This window comes from Microcaecilia unicolor, chromosome 10, assembly GCF_901765095.1.
Source record: "Microcaecilia unicolor chromosome 10, aMicUni1.1, whole genome shotgun sequence".
In the NCBI taxonomy this organism is placed as follows: Eukaryota; Metazoa; Chordata; class Amphibia; order Gymnophiona; family Siphonopidae; genus Microcaecilia; species Microcaecilia unicolor.
The window spans coordinates 92713048-92738827 of record NC_044040.1 but is presented as its reverse complement, the minus strand read 5'-3'; the positions used below and the strand labels follow the sequence as shown (position 1 = coordinate 92738827).

The following is a 25780-nucleotide window of genomic DNA, read 5'->3' as shown; positions in this document are numbered from 1 at the left end:
CAAAAATATTATCCCCCCGGCAAGGAGAATCCGCAATCCGCTGCTGGAGCCTATTCTCTAGGTCTGAGGCGCGCAGCACCACACCTTGAGCAGCGGCCCTGGACGCGACATCAAAAGTATCGTAAACACCCCTGGCCAGGAATTTACAACACGCCTTCAGCTGCCTGACCACCTGCTGGAAAGGCTTGGCTTGCTCAGAGGGGAGCTTGTCCACCAAGTCCGCCAACTGCCGCACATTGTTCCGCACATGAATGCTCATGTAGAGCTGGTAGGACTGAATTTTGGAAATAGCATTGAAGAATGGTAGGCCTTCCTCCCAAAAGAATCCAAGGTTCTAGAGTCTTTGCCCGGGGGCGCCGAAGCATACTCTCTAGAACTCTTAACCTTCTTAAGGGCCAGATCCACCACACCAGAGTTGTGAGGCAACTGAGTCCGCATCAACTCCAGGTCCCCATGGATCCGATACTGGGATTCGATCTTCTTGGGAATGTGGGGATTAGTTAGCGGCTTCACCCAGTTCGCCAGCAATGTCTTTTTGAGGACATGATGCATGGGTACTGTGGACGATTCCTTAGGTGGCGAAGGATAGTCCAAAAGCTCAAACATTTCAGCTCTTGGCTCATCCTCCATAACCACAGGAAAGGGAATGGCCGTAGACATTTCCCGGACAAAGGCCGCAAAAGATAGACTCTTGGGAGGAGAAAGCTGTCTTTCAGGGAAGGGAGTGGGATCAGAAGGAAGACCGTCAGACTCCTCATCTGAGAAATATCTGATGTCTTCTGTTGTAGGAGGTGGAAGGCCTCCAAATATTTAATATACAGAATTAATTTTCTCATATTGGACAGAGAGGAATGAAGGCTTCTCTCCTTCCAAATCATGAGAAACAGAGCTTGCTGGAATAGCAATTACACTTTACCTCCCCCCTCTTGCCAAGCCAGGTGAATTGTAAAGCTGAATTGCCCCCAATCTCACCCATTAAGTGTGACTGGTCTCAGGGAAATTCAGGTGACAGAATTCTTTTCCCATGCCCCTTGGAAGTAAGGCTTCTTCAATCCAGGAGAGAATTACCTTCTTTTCAACTATGTGGAGACATAGCAGGTAAACACCTTGCAGAAGAGATCAAACACTGTGTCTCTCTCTGAGAAACAAACACTGTGGAACCAAGTGGTAGTGGTTTTATGACAGGCAGCAACATGCCATAAATTGACAAGAGAAACCTAACACCTCTATAGCAACTGGAAGCAGTAAACTTTTGTCTCCTCTTTTAGAATAGGGGAGATATTAAATTAAAGGTTTAAGAAAGGTATGTCCAAGACACGTGGACAGCAGACCAAATGCATCTTCAAAAGGAAATAGAAACAGATGCTATATATGTCTTTATTGTCAGGAGATCCTGCCTGACTATGGTATGCTAATTAAGGGGGGTGTGACAACCCCTCCCCCTTGTGCTCCCTTTTTGTCTTGTAAGGGAAAAGAAACCCTATATAATATTTCTCTGCCAGATAGGAGGTTGGGCAGTGTACATCTCTTTTGGCTCCCAAGCCAGGGAGTCTGAAAGAATGTCCTGCTCCCACTTTCCAGTGCCATTTCCATTTCTATATATGTTCTCATTTCTGTCATATTCTAAACTATACGTGAATATTTTCTTATTTTTTTATCCTAATCTCTGGATAATTAAATAAACCTGTGTTAACCCCAGGAAGCGCTTCCTTGATCTCTTTTTGTCTTGGTTACAGTCTAAAATAGTGCTACCAGTTGTCTGGTTCTCTTAAGATATCGATTGAGAGGAATTGTATTGTGTAAGTAGTGCTGACCGTGATTAGAGACTCTGGAGGCAGCACGAAAAAGCACAAACACTTCCTCTGCCTCCCACGAGGCCTCACCATCGGTGTCGGACACCAGTTCATGAACTTCTGTCCGAAGCCGTGACCGCCTCGATTCCGTAGGAAGATGACCACTGTGAGAGCGTCGAGAGGAAGACTCCCATACCGGCGGCGATGGAGCTCCCTTCATCGATGTCGTTGGGGAGTCTGCCTGGGAGGCAGCCGATGCCAGTACCACAAGCGGTACCGGAACGGGAGACCTCACCACGGACGAGGGCCCAGCCGTCGCCTCAGTCGTTGGTACCGGCGGTGCAAGCACCCCCGGTACCGGAGGAGAAGGGTGCAACAGCTCTTCCAGGATCCCTGGAAGGATGGCCCTGAGGCTCTCGTTTAGAGTGGCTGTCGAGAGAGGCAAGGAGTCCGGTACCAGGGACGAGCTGCGAATCTGTCCAGGACGCGGAGGCGGTACCGGGCTGTCCAGAGGGGGAGCGCATCGACACCTCCTGAATGGAGAGTGAGCGGTCCTCCCAATGTCGACGCTTGGGTGCGGGTGCCACCGGCGAGACCCAGAGCTCTCGGTACCACATCTGGAAGGTGACCGATGATGATGCTTCTTTGCCTTCGCACGAAGCACGTCACCGGTACCTCCCGGTACCGAAGAGGAGGACGTCGAATCCAAATGTCTCCTGTGGGCCGGGTCCGAAAGAGATCAATCCCGGGGGGCCTGTACCACAGGAGCCCTCGAGGCAGGTGGAGACCTACTAGAGGGCTCACCGCCACCAGCAGGGGAATGGACAGCCCTCACTTGCACCCCAGAAGACGAAGCACCCTCCGACGACATCGATACCACCGATGACCTTGGTATCGTAGCCGCTGGATCACCAGCAGAAGAGCTGGGTACCGCAGACGTCGACACACCGGACGATGAACTCGGTACCGAAGACATCGAAGCACTGGACGAGGCCCTGGACAAAATATTCCACTGGGCCAATCTCGCCGCTTGAGTCCGCTTCTTAAAGAGAAGGCAGAGAGTACAGGCCTGGGGGCGATGCCCGGCCCCCAGACACTGAAGACACAAAACGTGCCTGTCAGTGAGGGAGATAGTCCGGCTGCACTGGGTGCTCTTTTTGAAGCTGCTGGAAGGCTTCGAGGAAATGGGCGGAAAAATCACGCCGGTGAAGTCAACATTCGCAATGATGGCTAATGGCACCAAAAAAGTTAGAAAAAACCCATATGGGCGGCGAAAAAAGCCGCGCCCGACAACGAAAGGAAACTTACGGGAAAAAACTCGACGTAAGGGAAGTTTTTTTTTTTTTAAACTAAGAGACACACGACGGAAATGACAAAAACCGGACACTTCCGAATGGAAGAATGCGGCAAAAAGACACGAGGGGTCTCCTTGGGGCACAGACCGACCGAAAAACAGCCGTCCTGAGCCGCGGAAAAAAGAAGACTGACGAACACGTTCGAGTGGGAAGACAGTCGCACATGCGCACGGTGCATGCGCACGCGAGGGCTAGCAAACGCTGTTGCTAGTGAAGATCTCTGATCGGAGGGACTGCCATGGACGTCACCCATTCGTGAGAACAAGCAGCCTGCTTGTCCTCGGAGAAAAATATATTTATTTATTTATTCTGAATTTATTAATTGGGATATGTCAATTTTGGCAAATGTGCTTCTCTGATATCTTATATTTCAGTTTCTGTTTCTCTAGTATTGCTGTACATGCAGCATCTGACTTTTTGAGGTTTCCAGTTTGGTCTTTTTGTCTTCGTATCGCTATTACAGATGTGTGGTCCCTTGTTTCATATTTTATGAGGGCCTGTCTGTATGTTTTGTGCATGTGACCAGATGTGGTATTCTGCTAATGTGTATTTTCTGTGTAGAGATCTGTAGCAGTCTGACTTGTTCTGCATCCTCAGCAGCAGTGGCGTAGCTAGGGTAGTTGACACCCGGGGCCGGTCATTTTTTAACACCCCCCCCCCCAAATCCAGTACTAGGCATACCGAGAATACAAATCACTCAGGACCTATAGAGCAATTCTACCATACCATAAGCAGTAATTTGTACGAGTCACACAAGGAAAAGGAAAGCATCTTAAACACTACAGTGAGCACTAGAACATCAATTCACCTATTTTAAAATGAAAACAGATTAGTACAGTTCGTCGATCCTGCACAGTCTATGCCAACCGAAAGCCATGTCTTTTTCACAAACACAGATACACCCTAATCCACTATAGAATAAGTAATCATAAACTTTCTATTTAGACAAAAATTAAACTGAACCCCCGATGCCAGACTCTGCATACAATGCAACACCACAGAAACAGAAAATGTCCCCTAGTACTGTGCAAAATATAAAGACAGCAGATGTAAATTTGAAAAAACTAACAAATACCAATCACCACTTTACAAATTAACAAATAGAAATAAAACAAATACAGAAAATAAAATAATACCATTTTATTGGACTAATACATTTAGCTTCCAGAGGCCAAAATCTCCTTCCTCAGGTGAATACAGTATAGTGCTGTTACAGTATCCTATCCTGACCTGAGGAAGGGGGGTTTTGTTCTCTGAAAGTTATGTCAAAATGTATTAAAATTAGTCCAAAAAAACGATTACCTTATAAATGTTCTATTTATAAACATTTATTAACACAGCTACAATACTATATCCTAAAGCAAAAAAATAAAAATATATATTTTATTTACAGTTTGTTGTCTCTGGTTTCTGCTTTCCTCATCTTCTGTTCACTGTCTTCCTTCCATCCAGCATCTGTCTTCGCTCTCTCTCTGCCATCCAGTGTCTGCCCTCTCTAATGTCCCTTCCATCCACATCTGCCCTCTTTCTGCCCCTTCCATCCACCATCTGCCCCAGTCTGACATCTCTGTCTCCCCCTTCCATCACCATCTGCCCTCTCTCTTTCACCCTTCCATCCACATCTGCCCTCTATCTCTGCCCCTTCCATCCACCATTTGCCCCAGTCTGCCCTCTTTCTCTCTCCCCCTTCCACCCACCATCTGCTCTTTCTCTCTGCCCCTTCAATCCTTCTGCCCTCCCTCTCCCATCCATCCAGGGTCTGCCCTCCCTCATGCTTCCCCCTTCCATCCAGGGTCTGTCCCCTCTCTCTCTCTCTCTCTGCCCCCTCTTTTCAGCCCCCAGTTCCAGCCCCTAGTTCCAGCCCCAGCCCATATCTCCCACCTGCCCCCCTTTTCAGCCCCACTATCCCACCAGTCCCCAGCCCTTTTCTCCCATCAGTCCTGAGCTTCAGCCCCCAGCCACTTCTCCCTGTCCCCTTTTCAGCCCCTAGTTTCAACCCCAGCCCTTTTCTCTCACCAGTCCCGAGCTTCAGCCCCAGCCAGTTCTCCCTGTCCCCTTTAAAGCCCCCAGTCCCCACAGTTTCAGCCCCTGCCCCTTTTCAGCCCACAGTTCCAGTACTAGCCCCCTTATCCCAACTACCCTCCTTTTCAGCCCCGTTCCAGCCCCCTTCATCCACCACATGCCTTGCATCCCCCCTTTTCAGCCCCAAACCCATTCTCCCACCTGCCCCAGGCATGGACCCATTTTCCCTCCTGCCCCCTTGTCAGACCCCAGTTCCAGCTTCAGACCCCTTCTCCCATCTGAGCACTCCCCTCCCCAGTCCCCTTCTCCCCTCTGAGCACCCCTCTGAGCTCCCCCACCCCTCCCCAGTCCCTTTCTCCCCTCTGAGCTCCCCCACCCCTCCCCAATCCCCTTCTCCCCTCTGAGCACCCCCACACCTCCCCAGTCCCTTTCTCCCCTCTGAGCTCCCCCACCCCTCCCCAATCCCCTTCTCCCCTCTGAGCACCCATCTGAGCTCCCCCACCCTCCCCAATCCCCTTCTCCCCTCTGTGCACCCATCTGCGCTCCCCCACCCCTCCCCAGTCCCCTTCTCCCCTCTGAGCACCCCCACCCTCCCCAATCCCCTTCTCCCCTCTGAGCACCCCTCTGAGCTCCCCCCCTGACCTGGTCCATCCCCCTCTGTCGAGAGCCAACAGAGTCCTCTTCTCCTGTCACCACCCTGCCTTTTTAAAAAAATCCATGCAGCAGCGCAGGCAGCGCCTCCCGTCTGCCCTGTGTGTGCTGTGAAAGGAGAAAATCGCCTCGCTGGCGTTGGGCCTTCCCTTGCCTTTCCCTCGAGGAAATAGGAAGTTACCTCAGAAGAGGGTGGGACACAGCGAGGGAAGGCCCGACGCCAGCGAGGCGATTTTCTCCTTTCACAGCACACGCAGGGCAGACGCGAGGCACTGCCTGCGTCGCTGCATGAATTTTTAAAAAAAAGGCAGGGTGGTGGCAGGAGACAAGAGCTGTCGGCTCTCGATTGAGCACCCCCCCACCCGCTGACACCCGGGACGGACCGCCCCCACCGCCCCGCCCTTGCTACACCACTGCTCAGCAGGAAGTATATTGGTATTCTAGGGTGCTACTTCTTTATTTATTTTATTTTTGTTACATTTGTACCCCGCGCTTTCCCATTCATGGCAGGCTCAATGCGGCTTACATGGGGCAATGGAGGGTTAAGTGACTTGCCCAGAGTCACAAGGAGCTGCCTGTGCCTGAAGTGGGAATCAAACTCAGTTCCTCAGTTCCCCAGGACCAAAGTCCACCACCCTAACCAGTAGGCCACTCCTAGGGTTGTTACTATCTGAGTCCTGGACATTCTCTTTTTCAAGTCTCTGCTGCCCACAAGAAGCAAGTTGTGAAATGCTTATAGGGCCACTGTAAGTGTGATGGTTAATGACAGACCCTGAATAAGGCGAGGTTGCCAGTGCCACCCTCAGCCATTTCAAGGAAATGGAGGGTTAAGTGGCTTGCCTAAGACCAGAAGAGGCTATGATGGGATTATGAACTTTGATCCTCTGATTCTCAGTCTGCCTCTCTAACCATTAGGCTACTCCTCTGCCTTGCCCTGGACATTAGTGCTGCTTTATTATGACAGGTTTTCTACAATACATAAGTCCAGAATGTGTGTGTGTTTTGTTTTATTCTTTTTTTTGCTGAGTTTGGTTACTGGAACTCTGTATCTGTTATGTAAGGTTTGTGAAATAATCATAGAACATATGTAAATGTGGCAGTTTTTTCTTTTGAGATGGCAATCCTAGTGTGGCCATTTGGTTGTAGAAGGCAGGAGATGGGTACAACAAGTGGTGTGCTGGAGCCGGCTGTTATTTTTTAAAGATCTTGCGAGCCGGTTGTTCAGCACGGCGAGCCAGCTCCGCTAAATGAGGTAAGCATGGCAGGAGGGCGCCACAAGCCATGCTTACCCCATTTAACTCACCTCCCACCACTGCCCTCATTCGCCTGCGCCGCCATCGTTTGCCTGCGCCACCCAGAGATTCTCCTCTCTCCCCTGATTACCTCCATCGAAGTGGCTGCGTTATTGAAAGCCCTGCCCGTCTCTAGCCTTCCCTTCGAGTTCGTTCCCTCAGAGTCCCGCCTTCCGATGTCATTTCCTCTTCCCGCGAGGGCGGGACTCTGAGGGAACGAACTCGAAGGGAAGGCTAGAGATGGGCAGGGCTTTCAATATCACAGCTGCTTCGATGGAGGTAATCAGGGGAGAGAGGAGAATCACTGGGTATGGATGGCTGGAGGGGGGCAGGGGAGAGAAGAGAATCGCTGGTTATGGGTGGCTGGAGGGAGGCAGAGAGAGAAGAGAATTGCTGGGCAGGGCCGTGCCTAGGGTCTCTGGCGCCCCCCTGCAGACTATCAGTTGGCGCCCCCCCCCCCCCCGTGAAAATGATCACGCCCCCCCCCCCCCATGAAAATGATCGCTCACCACTTGCCACACTGAAAGGAATTGTCAGCAATATTCTTAGAAACAAATTGCTATACATTGCAAAATAAGATAGCAGATGTAAATTCTCAAAGTGGACATATTCCAAACGCTAAAATGAAAATAAAATGATTTTTTTCTACCTTTGTTGTCTGGTGACTTTCTTTTTCCGATCATGCTGGTCCAGTATCTGATTCTGCTGCTATCTGTCCTCTTAACTCCATTTCCAGGGCTTCCTTTCCATTTATTTCTTTATTTTTCTCCTTTCTTCTTCATTTCTTGCTCTATATCCATTTCCAGCAATTTCTCCTCTCTCCCTGGGCCCTGCCCTCCCATCCATGTCCCTCTTTGCCCTTCCCTCCTCCATCCATAGCCAGCAATCCTCCTCTCTCCCCTCCCCTCCATTTCCAGCAATTTGTCCTGTCCCTGGGCCCTGCCCTCCCATCCTTGTCCCTCTCTGCCCTTCCCTCCTCCATCCATAGCCAGCAATCCTCGCCTCCTCTCTCCCCTCCCCTCCATTTCCAGCAATTTGTCCTCTCCCTGGGCCCCCATGTCCATCCTTGTCCCTCTCTGCCCTTCCCTCCTCCATCCATAGCCAGCAATCCTCTCTCCCCTCCCCTTCCAGCAATTTGTCCTCTCCCTGGGCCCTGCCCTCCCATCGATGCCTCTTTGCCCTTCCCTCCGCGCCCTGGGGCCTTTAAATCTTTTACTTCCGGTCGCAGCAGCGTCAGTGAAAGTAGAGCACTGCCGACGTCTCCCTTCCCTTCGCACTCTTGGTTCCCTCAGTGTCCGCCTTCTTCTGACGTCAGAAGAAGGCGGGACACTGAGGGAACCAACAAGTGCAAGGGAAGGGAGACGTCGGCAGCGCTTTCACTGACGCTGCTGCGACCGAGGTAAAAGATTTAAAGGCCTCGGCGGCACGGGGCGAGGGTAAGCACCGCGGTGGCGCCCTCCAGAGGTGGGCGCCCCCCTGCGGTGCTTACCCCACTTACCGCATCGGCACTGCCCTGTTGCTGGGTATGGGTGGCTGGAGGGGGAGCAGGGGAAAGAAGAGAATCGCTGGGTATGGATGGATAGAGGGGGCAGGGGAGAGAAGAGAATCACTGGGTATGGATGGATGGAGGGGAGGGCAGGGGAGAGGAGAGTTGCTGGACATGGGTGGATGGAGGGGAGGGCAGGGGAGAGGAGAGTTGCTGGACATGGGTGGATGGAGGGGAGGGCAGGGGGAGAGGAGGGTTGCTGGACATGGGTGGATGGAGGGAGGGCAGGGGGGAGAGGAGGGTTGCTGGACATGGGTGGATGGAGGGGAGGGCAGGGGAGAGGAGGGTTGCTGGACATGGGTGGATGGAGGAGAGGGCAGGGGAGAGGAGGGTTTCTGGACATGGATGGATGAAGGAGAGGGAAGGGAGAGAGAAGAAATGCTGGACATGGATGGAGGGGAGGGAAGAGTGAGGAAGGAGATGAAATGAAGGAAAAGGAAGAGAGGAGAAAAACTGCACATGGATGAAGAAAATAGGCAGAAGCTGGATCCACTGGACAGTCAAGTCTGCGGAGGACCCAGCTTTTACTTACGGATGTAGGGCAAGAAATGAAGAAGAAAGGCGGAAAGTAAAGAAATAAATGGAAAGGAAGCCCTGGAAACGGAGTTAAGAGTACAGATAGCAGCAGAATCAGATACTGGGCCAGCATGATCAAAAAAACAAAGTTACCAGACAACAAAGGTAGAAAAAAATAATTTTATTTTCATTATAGTGTTAGGAATATGTCCACTTTGAGAATCAGGTGCTCAACATTAAAAGTTTATATTTATTTACTTATTTATGGCATTTTATCCCACATTAAACATGAATTAGATTGGAACCTGGGATCATTTAATTTTTTTCCTGGAGTAATGCATTGCCCCCCCCCCCCCCCCCCCCAGGCTCTCTCCCCGGCTATAGTCAGCTCTGCAATTTGGGAGGGGCACAGAGGGGGACGGAGGTGGTGCAGAGATGGACCGGGGAGAGAGCCTGTTGTTAAACATTTACCAGCACACCACTGGGTACAACAGTAGGCGTGGTAAGGGACTTGGGGCATGGGCAGAGCATGGAGCAGGGCAGGTGTCAGGTTTTTCTTTGTCAAAAAATTGGCAACCCTAGTAGTTGAAAGGATTGAAGATCAGTGACTGTGATATCTTTTCATAAAAGCAGAAGTAAGGAGAATGCTGGGAACTATAAGCCAATTAGTCTGATATGGAATTGGTGCTAAAACAGAGGATAGTGCAGTTTCTGGATCCAATGGACCATAGTATTTGTGGCAGCCTAGTTTCAGCAGAGGTAGGGCTTGTCAGATGAACCTGATCAATTTATTTGACTGAGTGACCAGAAATGGATTGGGGGAGAGCCGAAGATGTGATGTAATTTGATTTCAACATGGCTTTTGACACCTTATTTTCTAATGCCTCTTACTCTCTTACCTATCTATATGTTCCATCTTTGCTTATACCTTACACTGTCTATTAAAATGTTCTATTACGCATTGTGTTGACATTGTAAGTAACATACTATGCTTATGTACTTTGCATTGTTATTTGAATATTTTTACTTCTGAAATTGTCTATTGCTTATGTTTGATTTATTCTTACTGTACACCGCCTTGAGTGAATTCTTTCAAAAAGTGTCTAGTTTTGTCTTGTTGTGCAGATTTAGGTGAGTCCTTGGGTCCTTCAGGAGGGCAGAGGTGAATGGAACCGCTGTCCTCCAGAGGACAGCCAACAAACCCCCAGTCTTCACCTGCAGCAACCGCCGTTCACTGTGAGTTGAGCCCCCAGCTGCAGCCGGCCAGCAGGACTTCCGGAACCACGGGAGATGACGCGCTGACCGAGCAGAGCGAGGACAGGGACCAGGAAGCGGTCTGACAAACTGCAGCCAAGGATGGACAGGAACTAGCAGAGGTCGAGGCTGGCAGCAAACAAGGATGGTCCGGAACTAGCAGAGATCGAGTCAGGTCAGGTCAAGTTGCAGAGTGTCTGAAAACAGCACGCGAGAGCTAAGTCCTCAGAGACGAGAAGTCGAAGCAAAGATTGTGAGAAACGCTACTCCTTAAATAGCCCGCCTCATCAGGGAACCGAGAATCAGTTGGAGACACAGGAGACGTCACCCGAGAGGCCTCCAGGAGAGGTGCAGTGTCAGACCCGAGGCGGAGCCTCGCCTCAAGCAGCCAACCAGGAAACCACAAGGCAGAAGAGAAGCCGGCTCACGAATGCCGGCGCCATGATCCAGGACTTCGTTGCCGCAGCCCATGGCCGGCCATTGGGAGCAGCGTGACCAGGATGGCCGGCGATCCGGAGCGGGAGCTAGATAGGCCAGCCAATGACGCGAAGAAAGGCGGATATTTCTGAAGCGCGTCCTTCGCAGTTGCGGCGCTGCTCAGGTGAGAGGCGTGGCAGGTGGGGGACATGACAGTATCCCCCCCTGAAGCCCCCCTTCTCTTTCTCGGTCCTGGTTTCTGAGGATAGCAAGAATGGAATTCTTGCACTAAGTCCGGAGCGTGCACGTTAGAAGCTGGTTCCCGTGAATTGTCCTCTGGCCCCAAATATTTCCAGGATAAGAGGTAAAACAAACCCCCTCTCTGCCACTTGGAATCTATGATCTCTTCCACTTCACACACGGGGTCCAGCTCCGATTCTGGGATAGCTGACCCTCTTTCTTGTGGGTGCCACCTGGACCTCCAGAAGGGTTTCAACAGTGACACGTGAAAGGCGTTATGCACCCGCAGAGTTCTCTGCAGATGTAGGCGGTATGTAACTGCCCCTAACCGGGACTGGACTGGGAAGGGCCCTATGAAGCATGGGGCCAACCGGCGGGATGACAGTCAGAGTCGGCGGTATCTTGTGTTAAACCACACCCTCTGACCGGGTTGGAAGACTGGTGCGGGCCGCCGGCGTCGGTCTGCAAATCTCTTGTACTTGTTGGCCACCCGCTGTAGTTGCTCTTGAACTGCCTGCCAAAGCTCCCGCATCTCCGAAAGAGTCTGCTGTACCTGTGGAAGTGCCTGCTGTGCGGGTGCTGACCATACACCATAAAGAAGGGCGTTGTCGGAGAGGCGGAATGCAGGCTATTATTGTAAGCGAATTCTGCCCACGGAAGGAGTGGAGACCAGTTGTCCTGCCTATCATTAGTGAAGGCTCGGGGGAATCCATTGAGTGTCTGATTTATCCTTTCCACCATGCCATTGGTTTGAGGATGGTAGGCAGATGAGAAACGTGTGGTGACCCCCAAAGCAGTACACAAGGCTCTCCAGAAATGAGAGGTGAATTGCGACCCGCGGTCACTAATAATTCTGACCGGATGTCCATGGAAACGGAAGATGTGCTGAAATAACTGGGTAGCCAAGGTGGCTGCTGATGGCAGCGCTCTCAGGGGAATGAAATGAGCCATTCTGGAAAAACGGTCTACCACCACCCAAATCACTGTATGCCCCTGGGAGTGAGGAAGATCTGTGACAAAATCCATGGAGAACTCCTATCAGGGGCCTTTGGGGACCGGCAACAGCTGGAGTTCTCCCCAGGGTCTTCCTACTGCTGATTTGGTGCAGGCACAGGTGGGACAAGAGGCGACGTAGTGAAGCATATCCTGAGCCATGTGAGGCCACTGGTACTGCTGGGAGAGCAGGTGCAGGGTCTTGTGGAATCCAAAGTGTCCGGCGAAAGCTGAGGAGTGGGCCCAGTGCATTACCTTCCTTCTATCTCTGAGAGGCACCAGGGTTTTCACGGAACCAACGGAGGACGGCATGACGGGACACAGTCGGGATTCAGCATGGGATGGGAGTCCTCAGGGTCCTCCGGCATATCAAAGGGTCTGGAGAGCGCGTCTGCTTGGATATTCTTTTCGGCCGGCCGGAAAATCAGGCGGAATTGGAATCTGGCAAAGAATAGCGACCAACGGGCCTGGCGCGGGTTCAATCTCTTGGCCTCTTGTAAGTACAGCAGATTCTTTTGATCCGTAATCACGGTGATCGGGTGTTCCACGCCCTCCAGCAGATACCTCCACTCCTGGAATGTGAGCTTTAAGGCCAGAAGCTCCCGGTTCCCTACGGTGTAGTTTCGCTCCGCAGGAGTGAACTTCCGTGAAAAGAAAAAACAAGGGAGTCTCTTTCCGGACGAGGTGGCTTGGGACAAGATGGCCCCGGCGCCCAGAGAGGAGGCATCCACTTCTACAACAAATGGCTTGCTGGGATCCGGACTTCGTAGGATGGGAGCTGAGAGGAACGCCTTCTTCAAAGCTCCGAAAGCTTCGGGCGCCTGGGGTGACTACTCTCTAGCATCCACTCCTTTCCAGGTGAGAGCGGTCAATGGTGCCGTGACTAGAGAATAGTGCCAAATGAACTGGCGATAATAATTTGCGAACCCCAGAAACCGTTGCAAGGCCTTGAGGCTCTGGGGTCTCAGCCAGTCCTGGATAGCCCACAGCTTGTCTGGGTCCATTTGAAGACCCCGGGCGGATAGGATGTAACCCAGGAAGGGAACCACGGTCTGATGGAAGGCACACTTGCTCAGTTTAGCAAACAGCTCGTGTTGCCTCAAACGCTGGAGCACCACCTGCACATGGTCGACATGTTCCTGAGGGGACTGGGAGAAAATCAAGATGTCGTCTAAGTAAACGATCACGGAGGAGTAGAGGAGATCTTAGAACACATAATTGATGAAGCTCTGGAAGACGGCCGGGGCACTGCATAGTCCAAAAGGCATGACCAAATATTCGAAATGCCCCTCATGGGTGTTGAAGGCAGTCTTCCATTCATCCGCCTGTCGAAGGACCGGATAACTAGGTACCGACCCTCCCAGGCAGGCCTCTGTGCAGTGCTGGCCCAATCAATAAGGGGGGAGTGTCGACGTAACCACAGGAGTCCCAAGACCAGAGGATGGATGGAGCTGGGCAGAATCAAAAACTGGGTCTTTCCCAGGTGACACTTACCCACCTACATGTCCAGCGGTGGGGTAAGCTGGGTGATGGGGTGAGGTAGCACCGTGCCTTCGATGGAGGTGACCTGCACCGCCGGAGAGCATAGTTCTGCCGGCTGTCGCCACTGATTGAAGAACTCGGCACTAATGAAATTCCCCCCTGCCCCTGAGTCTAACAAGGCCCGGGTATGGATCTTGATTTGCTGCCACTGCAAAGTCACTGGTATGGTAATCAAGTTGTCGGGAGGGGGAGCCGAGTGCCCCAAGACCATTCCCCTCACAGGGCCTTGGCGCCGGCGTTTCCCGTCGGTCGAGTGGGACACGCTTTGATAAAGTAACCGGCCTCTCCACAGTAGAGGCACAGCTTGTTGCGACGTCGGTGAGCCCTCTCAGTCATGGTCAAACGACCATGGGCTCCTCCAGAGAACCTCCCCGCACACTGGTCGGGGCCTTAGGAGATGGCACTCGCCTAGGCCGGCCACCGGGCCCTAAAGTGACTGACTGGGTAAGGAACTGGTTGAGTGGAAGGCAATAAAGGTTAACGATAAATGGAGCTCAGAAGGGCTCTTTGGTAAGGTTGCCTCTTTGCAGATGATACCAAAATCTGTAATAGGATAGACACCCCTGATGGTATAGGTAACTTGAAGAGAGACCTAGCGAAGCTTGAAGAATGATCCAGAATTTGGCAGCTTAGATTTCATGCTAAAAAATGTAGGGGTCATGCATTTGGGCTATAAAAACCTAAGGGGATGAAGTACTCTGTGCCCGAAAGAGGAGTGGGACTTGGGTATGATTGTAAGAGATGATCCTAAGATGTTCAAACAAGTATAAAAGGCAACAGCAAAAGCCAGAAGGATGCTCTGGTGCAAAGGGAGAGGAATGGCCAGCAGGAAAAAGAAGGTGATAGTGTCTCTATATAAGTCTCTTTTGGAACCTCATGAACTGTACTGTGTACAGTTCTGGAGATCACATCTTCAAAATGAAATAAACCAAGATATGTGTTGCTAATGTATATCCAAAAGAGCAACCAGAATAGGCAGTAAAAAATGTATGTCATCACAGATCAGCAGAGTAACCCAGTCCTTGGCAAAGACGGAATCTTTTACTTCTTTTTGTGTCCAGGGAGATCGCTATCCCTACAACCTCAAGACCTGTACAGGGACATGAAAGAGGGTGGGGAGAAGAGCAAGTGAATACTTGATAGAAGCAATGGATGGCAGCAATAAGACCCATCTACCGACTCTTATTGAGGGAAATCAGATAGTTGACAGCAGGGAGGAAATTCCCACACCAGAGGCTGCACAACACCACCGTCATTTGCAACCTATAGCAAAGTATCTGCAGTCAAATACAAAGATCTTACTCTTGTTGGGAAGAGATGAATCAACATTGATCAGAGTTTATGAGTCACATGCAATGCCACTCAATGTCCCATATGCTAACCGACTCGCCCTTGGATGGGTGATAGTAGGTGACGTCTGCCTTAACAGACTGAGGAGACCAAGTGTAGATGTCCACAAAACATGCATCTTGGAGAATGGGCACACCACCTTGTTCAAGCCTTGTCATAACCATCTGCACATGAAGGAGGTTTACAGCTGGAAAGAACCAGACCCTTGCTCAACCATCTGTCAGAATACCTCTCCAGCAGATTTAGGAGAACATCTGGGGAACTCGGTGTTCCAAGTCACCAAGGATGATGATAAACCAGTGCTTTCAGTAGAAGACACAGAGTTCTTGAGAAGGAATTCAACAATGATGAGTCAAAAAGTTGGGTAACCTCTATACCATATTGGATGACCAGATCGTCACTCTCTAACAACAGACAGCAAGCTCTCTCTCTCGTCTCACTTCATCACAAAAGACTCTACGAAGGAAACTAGACACAAAACAGCACTTTACAGCATTCATGCAGAACATGCTGGATAATGGCCATGCAGAGCCAGCTCCACCATTAAAAGACAATGAAGAATGTTGGTACTTCCTACCTTTGGTGTGTATCACCCACAAAAACCAGGCCAAATCAGGATTGTGTTTAATTCTAGTGCTAAATTTCAAGGACCTCACTCAACAATGTGCTGCTTTCTAGGCCTGAAATGATCAACAGCCAATTAGGAGTCTTGATTCGCTTCAGCAAGGAACCCATTGTCATAACAGTGGATATCCAGCAAATGTTCTATTGCTTTGTCATACACCCAGAACTACAAAAACTACTTTAAGTTCCTTTGGTACTGTGACAACAACATCAACCAGGAGATCATAGAACACAGAATGAGAGTTCACATCTTTGGTAACTGTCCATCACAAGCAGTGGCTACTTATAGGCTTAAGAGAACAGCCCAAGGAGAAAAAGAATATGGCACAGATGCCAAATGCTCAGTGGAGGTCCACCAAGGTGGAGGAGCACTAAGATCCCACAACCAAATACCAGAACAACAAAAGGAGTGGGAAATAGACCAGGCTAACCAGAACAGATGAGGAGACTTCAATTGATGGTAAAACAGTTTATCGGTGAAGACTTGATAGTACCATGTTTCTGCAGTAAGCCTACTTCAGGAGTCTTTATATAAATTACATAAAATGATCAAATGGTCGATAACCATTGGTGTAAAAAGATGAAGAAATATGGTCTTTAAAAAGACCTTTGTCAAACAATCTGTGAATTCTGAGTTAGGTGAGCTGTCGTTGCTCCAAGTGAAACTGCTTCATTGAAAGAGACTTTTACATTGACAATGGTTTGAAGTTTTTACCTACCATAGGAGAAGCCATTAACTTAATAAAGAAAACACATGCAATGCTAGCAGAGGCTAATCTAAGACGTCGCAAAATCACTTCAAACTGTGCAGAAGTAGATGAGAGACCAGACACTGACCACAGATCATCAATGACAACTTAGCACCACATGGGAACTTTGACACAAGACTTCCCTGGAAGACAAGGAACTTCTTCAGCAGAGCCATCATTGAGCAGTGATCCACACCACAAAGAGACATGAACTTCTTGGACTACTGTCCACTCCAGAGATTCAGAGACTTTCTCTCTCCTTTGTGGTGTGGTGTTTGTTGTTTGTGTTTTCTGTCTCTTGTTTCAGCTGCTGTGAGACTGAGAGAAGTTGCCAGAGGAACAGTGAACCAGAGACAAGCAAGAAGTTGTCAAGCTTTAAGATCCACATATAAAATGGATTTTTGCATGCTTATAATGTTTATAGTTTACAAATTTAAATAGTGGTATCTATCGATATTAGGCAGGGAGTGTTCTGATCCTCTATTCATGAAAGCAGGGTGCATTGTTATGTATATTTAGTATGAGTACTATTTGTATTCAATTGCATTGTATATGTAATAGATAGCACTGTGTATTAGGGTTACTATCCTTATACTTTGCAGTTTCCTGTGATTGACTCCTTCTGAGAATATGTCTCTGCCCCCTGTGTATTGTGGGTGTTCCCTATTGGCTCTTAGTTTTGGGCCAGGGCCAGCCCTCTCTCTTCCCCTGGGAGCTGTAGAAGAAAGTCCCAATCTTCCAGGCATACCCTTGTGATCAGCAGCTGTTATTATTATTATTTATGACATTTATATCCACAGTATTCCCACCCCAGGGCAGGCTCAATGTGGCATACAATAGTTAATATGCAAACAATAGTACAAAATACAAGGTCACAAGAGGGAGAAAGAAATAACTGAGGAGGAAAGGAAGAGAGGAGAGGAGATAAATTATCACAGAGAGAGCCGTGGGTTAAAAGGGCGTGGCACCAGAAGGGCCCACGGCATATGCTCTGCCAAAAAGGAAGGTCTTGCTTCTTAAAGGTCGGGTGATCAGGAGTGAATTTAACCTGATCGTTCTCTTAATCTACTGTGATTCTATCAAGATTCTTCATCACACATTTATTCCCCTTTGAGTTAAAGTTTTTCCTCTCAGCTGGGCTGAGGCTCTGGTCTTCTCCTTGCCTCTGAGGTGACTAGATATGGACTCTGTTTGCAGAAGTCAACAATTCTTTCTAAGCAACTGAACTGTAAGTTTGTTTTTCTTTGATATGATTACTATATTAAAAGACAGTTGGATTAAGAATTGAGAGTCTACTGGTAAAGTTTTTACTTGGAAATGGTTTATGCTGGCTGTTGAAACTTTGCAACCTCACTTTGCCTCGAACAACACAGACTGGTTAGGCCACATGGTCTTTATATGCCTTAATTTTTCTCTGTTTTTATGTTTCTTATCAGATAGAGTCAGTCCAGAGAGTGGCTACTAAAATGGTTACTGTTCTTCATCAATAAGCATATGAGAACAGAATTGAGGAGCTAAGTATGTATACTTTGGAAGAAAGGTAGGACAAGGGAGACATGCAGACATTTAAATATCTCAGAGTATAAATTCACAGGATGTGGACCTCTTAATTGAAAGGAAGCTCTCAAACAAGAAGTCATAGGATTATAATGAAAAAGGGTGAACTCAGGAGTAATCCAATGAAATATTTCTTTAGGAAAAGGGTTGTGAATGCATGGAACAGCCTCCCAGTGGAGAGAAAACAGTATCTGAATACAAGAAAGCATAGAAGATATCTGAGAGAAAGTGGTTGTAGACCTTACTAGTTGGAATGGATGGACAGCCTGGATAGAATATATGGTCTTTATCTGCCATCATTTCCTAAGTTTCTATATTTGCTGGAGGGAAGGTCTTTGTAAAATTTGGCCTTGTACAAATAAAGTAACAACTGATTATAAAGAAGTGACACATGCCCAAACAATCATTACTCAATGAGACACTTTCCAAGTCGTACCTATCACTTCTGGTATTTTTTTAATTTATAGAAGTTTTTATTAGATTTTTACTGAGAGACAATACAGCAGGAAATGATGCAATCACAAAAACATCAGCTAATACAATGCCACTAAACAATCATGTGATGGCAAACACATAACAAGAGCAAGTAAACAAAATAATGATCTCTCAAATCCAGATAATTTGCTCACAATAAACTTCTGAAATTTATAACAAGATTTTTACTGTATACCACCCACACCCAGACACATGAATAGAAGGAAAAAAAACCCACATCTACCCCCCTCCCCCCAAAGATCCCTCCCTCCCCCTTCCACCCCTCTCCCCAAAGATCCCTCCCTCCCCCCTTCCACCCCTCCTTCCAACCACCAAAGTTACCTCACGAACAATACAACACAAAAGGTTCCCAGATAGCTTCCCACTTAGACAGTTTTGCAACGAATGGCTCAAAGCCTCTCCATTTCACATATATACCACAACTTATTTAGTCATTTTACTAAAGATGGAACCGTAGGGGACTTCCACCGAGCGGCCAAAGTGACCCTGGCAGCTGACATGGCATGATGCACCAGTAAAGACTGAGACATAGAAAGGCCAGGAGGTTTTTTAGGAAATAGAAAAAATTCAGGAGACCACTTTATAGGCTTAGAGAGCCAGCCTATGGAACGCACTGCCACAAGCTATGAAAACAATCTATGATCACCTAAAATTCAGAAATTCAGTTGGGTATGACTTTCCGAATAGATAAGACTTATCTTTTCGGAAAGTCATACCCAACTGACCCAACTTAAATACCTCAACTCTGCAACACTTCACTACCAAAGATCGTATTGGACATTATCAAACCCTCCTTACCTTTAACCCCATGTGCCTGAATCTTATCTTCCCTGTTCCATCATAACATCTTTTGTACTTGTCCCCTACCGGACTTGGCGAATGCCTTTAAGTTACTATGTAAGCCACACTGATCCTGCAAATAGGTGGGAAAATGTGGGATACAAATGTAATAAATAAATAAAATAAATAAAACTCTGGAGTCTGTGCTGAATAGCTTTCCAAAAAGCCCGAGCCTTAACACATGACCACCAGAGATGTCCCATAGTACCTTTCTACCCACACTCCCTCCAGCACAAAGGAGATACCTGCAGAAACATATGATTAAGGTGCGCTGGGGTCAGATACCACCTATATAACACTGTTACAGCATTTTCTTTAAAAGGAACAGAAATAGAAATCCTCGATAAAGCATATTCCATAAAATTCCAATCATCATCACCCAATGTCAAGCCCAATTCCCGCTGCCAGCGTAAACGATGCTCTGTAGGAGACCTCACCTGCCTACGCTGATAAGTATATAGGCACGTGATAAGACCCCTTGTCCCCTTGGAATCCTCACTGAGATCTTCCAAAAAAGAGTCATCCCGCAATACCTTGGCCTTTATTTCAACAGCAGAAAGAAAGTGTTTCACTTGCGAATATGCAAAAATATCCATAGGAGAAAGAGCATATGTTTCAACCAAGGTATTGAATGGAATAAAGACCTCATCAAAAAATTGACCCCCAAGTCTGTAGACTAGCAGAAAACCATCTAGCAAATGGCCCTGGTTCGAGGCCTGGTGGAAAAAGAGGGTTATTGTTACTGGTGAAAGTTTTGATAGGACCGAGTCAGGCTTGGCAAATAGGCTGTCCCAATAGTAAAAAGTTGTCAAAATTGAAGGGCAAACAACCCCACTACTAAAATAACGGTACCTCCGAGGAACCCAAATTAAAGAACGCAAAGGGCACAAACCTAACGAGTTCTGCTCCAACCCCATCCACCGCTTCTGGGGGCTCGCATGGAACCACTCAATGGCCGCTCGAGCCTGAGCAGCTTTGTAGTACCATAACACATTTGGAACCCCCAGTCCTCCCTTTTTCTGATCCCATTAAAGCAAAGTTCTAGAGAGACGTGGTTTTTTGTTAGACCAGATAAAGTGGAGAAGACGATCTTAAATACCTGAGAGAAAGTGACAAGGCAAATGAAGAGGGAGAACCTGGAAAAGATACATTAACCGTGGCAACACAATCAATTTCAGAGTAGCAATTCTTCCAAACCATGACACCTCAAGAGAACCTCAGGCCTCCAGATCTTTATATAATTCCTTCAAAAGGGAGAGATAATTAGCCAAAAATAAATAAAAAAAGTTTGTAATAATCAAAATCCCCAAATACTTAATACCCCGAGTTACCCATTGAAAAGGAAAGGCTTGTTGTAAGGATTGCAAAATCAGACCAGGGATCCCAATACCCAATGCTTCCGACTTAGTCATATTGAGTTTAAATCCCGATATGGAGGAATATTCCACCAAAAGCTTAGTTAGGTTAGGCATAAAGAGCAATGATTTAGTTAAGGACAGGAGGATATCATCTGCAAACATTGTCAACTTATATTCCTGACTCCCAACTTTAATACCTGAGATATTAGGATTAGAACAAATAGCAAGAGCAAGGGGCTCCATAACCAAAGCAAAAAGCATTGGGGAGAGGGGACAGCCCTGACGTGTCCCCCTAGACAAAGGGAAAGTAGGAGAGTTGCCACCATTAATAAACACACATGCTCTTGGAGAGTTATATAGAGTCAAGGTCCAGTCCCTAAATCCTGATCCAAATCTCATTCGCTCCATAACACTTATCATAAAAGGCCAATGCACCCGATCAAATGCCTTCTCGGCATCCAACCCTAGGAGACACAAGGGAATATGTGACTTTTTAGCTACATGCAACAAATTAACCATTCGGCGAACATTATCTTTAGCTTGTCTTTATTTATTTTATTTTAGTTACATTTGTACCCCACACTTTCCCACTCATGGCAGGCTCAATGCGGCTTACATATACAGGTACTTATATTTGTACCTGGGGCAATGGAGGGTTAAGTGACTTGCCCAGAGTCACAAGGAGCTGTGCCTGAAGTGGGAATTGAACTCAGTTCCTCAGTTTCCCAGGACCAGAGTCCATCACCCTAACCACTAGGCCACTCCTCCACTCCACTCTTTGAGGAACAAAACCAACTTGATCAGGATGGATTAGATCAGGAAGAACCTTAGTTAGGCGATTCACCAAGACCTTGGCTATAATTTTAACATCGGAATTAAGAATAGAAATAGGGTGATAGGAGGCACAATCTGTCTTATCCTTGCCCAGCTTAGGAATCACAGCTATCCAAGCCTCCATCATTGAGGGAGGCAAAGCCTCTCCTTCCCGGACCCTGTTAAGAATCTCAACCAAGAGAGGGGCAAGCTCCCCTCGAAAGGTCCTATAAAGGTCATTGGGTAATCCGTTCAGTCCAGGCGCCTTCCCTACGGGCAACTCCTTAATAACTCTCACAACTTCCTGCACCTTAATTACACTATCCAACAAACCACATTGCTCTTTTGTCAAAGATGGGAGGTTCTGGGATGATAAAAAGGCCCCAACAGCCTCTGGGTGAATCGCAGAATCAGCCGAATACAAAGACTCGTAGAAGGCCTGAAAACGCTGACAAATCAAGGAAGACTTAGTCAACACCAAGTTCTTACCATCTCCAATCCTTAGAATAGTACGTTCAAATCTTCGCTGCTTCAGTTTAAGGGCCAAAGAGCGACCCGGTTTATTGTGACTGAAGTACTGAAGTTGCTGTTGTTGACCCCAGATAAAATGCAATTGATCCGACTAAATATTATCTAACCGTAACCTAAGAGCCTGGATCTGTCTCAAGATAGCTATCGAACAAGAAGACTTGTGAAGCGTTTCCAGATGGGATAATTGTGAAATACAATCTACAACTTCCTTCCATCTGGCCCTGGCTTGAGAGCTTGCCTGTTTCGAGAAAAAAACCCTCGTTACAGCCTTTAAAGCATCCCAAACAATTCCCAGCGAAGGGCCCGAGTTCAGATTAATAGCAAGATAATCCTTCAACAGTGTTCGATATTTGGCCAAAATCTTATCCTCCTTCCACATCGAAACATTTAAGGTCCACCTACTGTCCCTATCCTCCTCACAAAAGGAAGAAAGCTGAACCCAGGTCGGGAAGTGATCAGAAATCGTAATGGGGCCAATACCTGATGAACAGTCCCCCTGAATAAAAGAAATATCAAATAGCAAGTGATCAATACAGGAGTAGGAGTCATGAGGATGGGAATAAAAGCAGTAATCCCTGTCCTTCGGGTGATGAAGTCTCCACTTATCAAATACAGCCAAAACTCGGGCTAATTCAACCAGAGCCTTTGAGTTTTCAACATCTGAACCAGAGACGACCCCAGACCTATCCAAGGCTGGATCAAACGAAGCATTAAAGTCACCACCTCTCTACCCTCATCTACTACTACTACTTGACATTTCTAAAGCGCTACTAGGGTTACGCAGCGCTGTACAATTTAACATAGAAGGACAGTCCTGCTCAAAGGAGCTTACAATCTAAAGGACAAATGTACAGTCAGTAAATAGGGCAGTCTAGATTTCCTGAAAGGTATAAAGGTAGGTGCCGAAAGCAACATTGAAGAGGTGGGCTTTGAGCAAGGATTTGAAGATGGGTAGGGAGGGGGCTTGGCGTAAGGGCTCAGGAAGTGATTCCAAGCATAGGGTGAGGCGAGGCAGAATGAGCGGAGCCTGGAGTTGGCGGTGGTGGAGGAAGGGTACTGAGAGGAGGGATTTGTCCTGTGAGCATTGCTGCCTGGATGTCCAACCGCCACCCTGAAACTGAACATGGCCAAGACTGAACTTATTGTTTTCCCACCCAAACCCACTTCTCCTCTCCCTTCACTCTCTATCTCAGTTGATAACACCCTCATCGTCCCCGTCTCATCTGCCTGCAACCTCGGTGTCATCTTCGACTCCTCCCTCTCCTTCTCTGCGCATATCCAGCAGATAGCCAAGACCTGTCGCTTCTTCCTCTATAACATTAGCAAAATTCGCCCCTTCCTCTCCGAGCACACCACCCGAACTCTCATCCACTCTCTCATTACCTCTCGCCTTCACTACTGCAACCTACTCCGCACCAGCCTCCCACTTAGCCATCTATCCCCCTTCAGTCCATTCAGAACTCTGCCGCACGTCTTATCTTCCGCCTTAACCGATATACTCATATCACCCCTCTCCTCAAGTCACTTCACTGGCTTCCGATCAGATACCGAATACAGTTCAAGCTTCTCCTACTCACCTACAAATGCACTCGATCTGCAGCCCCTCCTTACCTCTCTACCCTCATCTCCCCTTACGTCCCTACCCGTAACCTCCGCTCTCAAGACAAATCCCTCCTTTCAGTACCCTTCTCCACCACCGCCAACTCTAGGCTTCGCCCCTTCTGCCTCGCCTCTCCCCATGCTTGGAACAAACTCCCCAAGCCCATACGCCGGGCCCCCTCCCTACCCATCTTCAAATCATTGCTCAAAGCCCACCTCTTCAATGTCGCCTTCGGCACCTAATCACTACATCTCTTCTCAGGAAATCTCATATACCCCAACTTGACATTTCGTCCTTTAGATTGTAAGCTCTTCTGAGCAGGGACCGTCCTTATTCGTTAATTTGTACAGCGCTGCGTAACCCTAGTAGCGCTCTAGAAATGTTAAGTAGTAGTAGTAGTAGTAGAGCAGAGGTTACGGGCGGGAACGTAAGGGGAAATGAGGGTAGAGAGGTAATGAGGGGCTGCAGACTGAGTGCATTTGTAGGTAAGAAGGAGAAGCTTGAACTGTATGCGGTATCTGATTGGAAGCCAGTGAAGTGACCTGAGAAGAGGGGTGATATGAGTATATCGGTCCAGGCGGAATATAAGACGTGCAGCAGAGTTCTGAACAGATTGAAGGGGGGATAGATGGCTATGTGGGAGGCCAGTAAGGAGTAGGTTGCAGTAGTCAAGGCGAGAGTTAATGAGAGCATGGACGAGAGTACGGGTGGTGTGCTCAGAGAAGAAAGGGTGAATTTTGCTGATGTTAAAGAGAAAGAAGCGACAGGACTTGGCTATCTGCTGGATATGCGCAGAGAAGGAGAGGGAGGAGTCGAAGATGACTCCGAGGTTGCGGGCAGATGAAACGGGGAGGATGAGGGTGCCATCAACTGAGATAGAGTGGAGGAAGTGGAGAAGTGGGTTTTGGTGGAAAGACGATAAGCTCGGTCTTGGACATGTTCAGTTTCAGGTGTCGGTTGGACATCCATGCAGCAATGTCGGATAAGCAGGCCGATACCTTGGCCTGGGTCTCCGCGGTGATGTCTGGTGTGGAGAGATATAGCTGGGTGTTATCAGCATAAAGATGATACTGGAAACCATGAGATGAGATCAGTGAGTCCAGGGAAGAGGTGTTGATTGAAAAAAGAAGGGGTCCAAGGACAGATCCCTGGGGAACTCCAACAGAGAGCGGGATGGGGGTGGAGGAAGATCCATGAGAGTGTACTCTGAAGGTGCGGTGCGAGAGATAGGAGGAGAACCAGGAGAGGACAGAACCCTGGAACCCAAATGAGGACAGTGTGGCAAGAAGTAAATCATGATTGACAGTATCAAAAGCAGCGGATAGATCAAGGAGGATGAGGATGGAGTAGTGGCCTCTGGATTTGGCAAGGAACAGGTCATTACAGACTTTAGAGAGTGCCGTTTCTGTCGAGTGTAGAGGGCGAAAACCGGATTGAAGCGGATCGAGGATGGCATGAGAGGAGAGAATATCAAGGCAGCGGCTGTGAACAGCACGCTCAAGTATTTTGGAGAGGAAGGGTAGGAGGGAGATGGGGCGGTAGTTGGAGGGACTGGTAGGGTCAAGTGATGTTTTTTTGAGGAGAGGTGTGACTACGGCGTGCTTGAAGGTGTCAGGGACAGTTGCAGTGGAGAGAGAGAGAGGTTGAGGATATGACAGATGGAGGGGGTGACAGTATGAGAGATGGTGTTAAGTAAGTTGGTGGGGATGGGATCAGAGGAACAAGTGTTGTATTTCGAGTTACAGGTACGTTCCTACCCATAACCTCCGCTCTCAAGACAAATCCCTCCTTTCAGTACCCTTCTCCACCACCGCCAATTCCAGGTTCCGCCCTTTCTGCCTCGCCTCACCCCATGCTTGGAATAAACTCCCTGAGCCCATTTGCCAGGCCCCCTCCCTGCCCATCTTCAAATCCTTGCTCAAAGCCCACCTCTTCAATGTCGCCTTCAGCACCTAACCACCATACCTCTATTCAGGAAATCTAGACTGCCCCAACTTGACATTTCGTCCTTTAGATTGTAAGCTCCATTGAGCAGGGACTGTCCTTCTTTGTTAAACTGTACAAAGCTGCGTAACCCTAGTAGCGCTCTAGAAATGTTAGGTAGTAGTAGTAGTACCACCTAGTATTAGTTTACCAAAGGGATCCAATTGAACAACTTTGCCAAGCCTGACAAAAAAATTCCCCTGAGATTCATTAAGCACATAAACAGCAACCAGAGTAAAAGCGAAATTATTCAATAATA

The 25780-nt window shown here is 48.3% G+C and overlaps 1 protein-coding gene across 1 annotated transcript in view; it reads right to left on the bottom strand.

Annotated features, from left to right (window-relative positions):
- DGKI (diacylglycerol kinase iota) overlaps nt 1–7159 on the bottom strand; it is a 1705262-nt gene extending 1698103 nt beyond the window's left edge. Inside the window, 1 exon segment of the mRNA XM_030215620.1 lies at nt 7125–7159. Within this exon segment, the coding sequence (XP_030071480.1) occupies nt 7125–7159 (35 nt within the window).
- Nucleotides 7160–25780: the final 18621 nt, after the last annotated feature.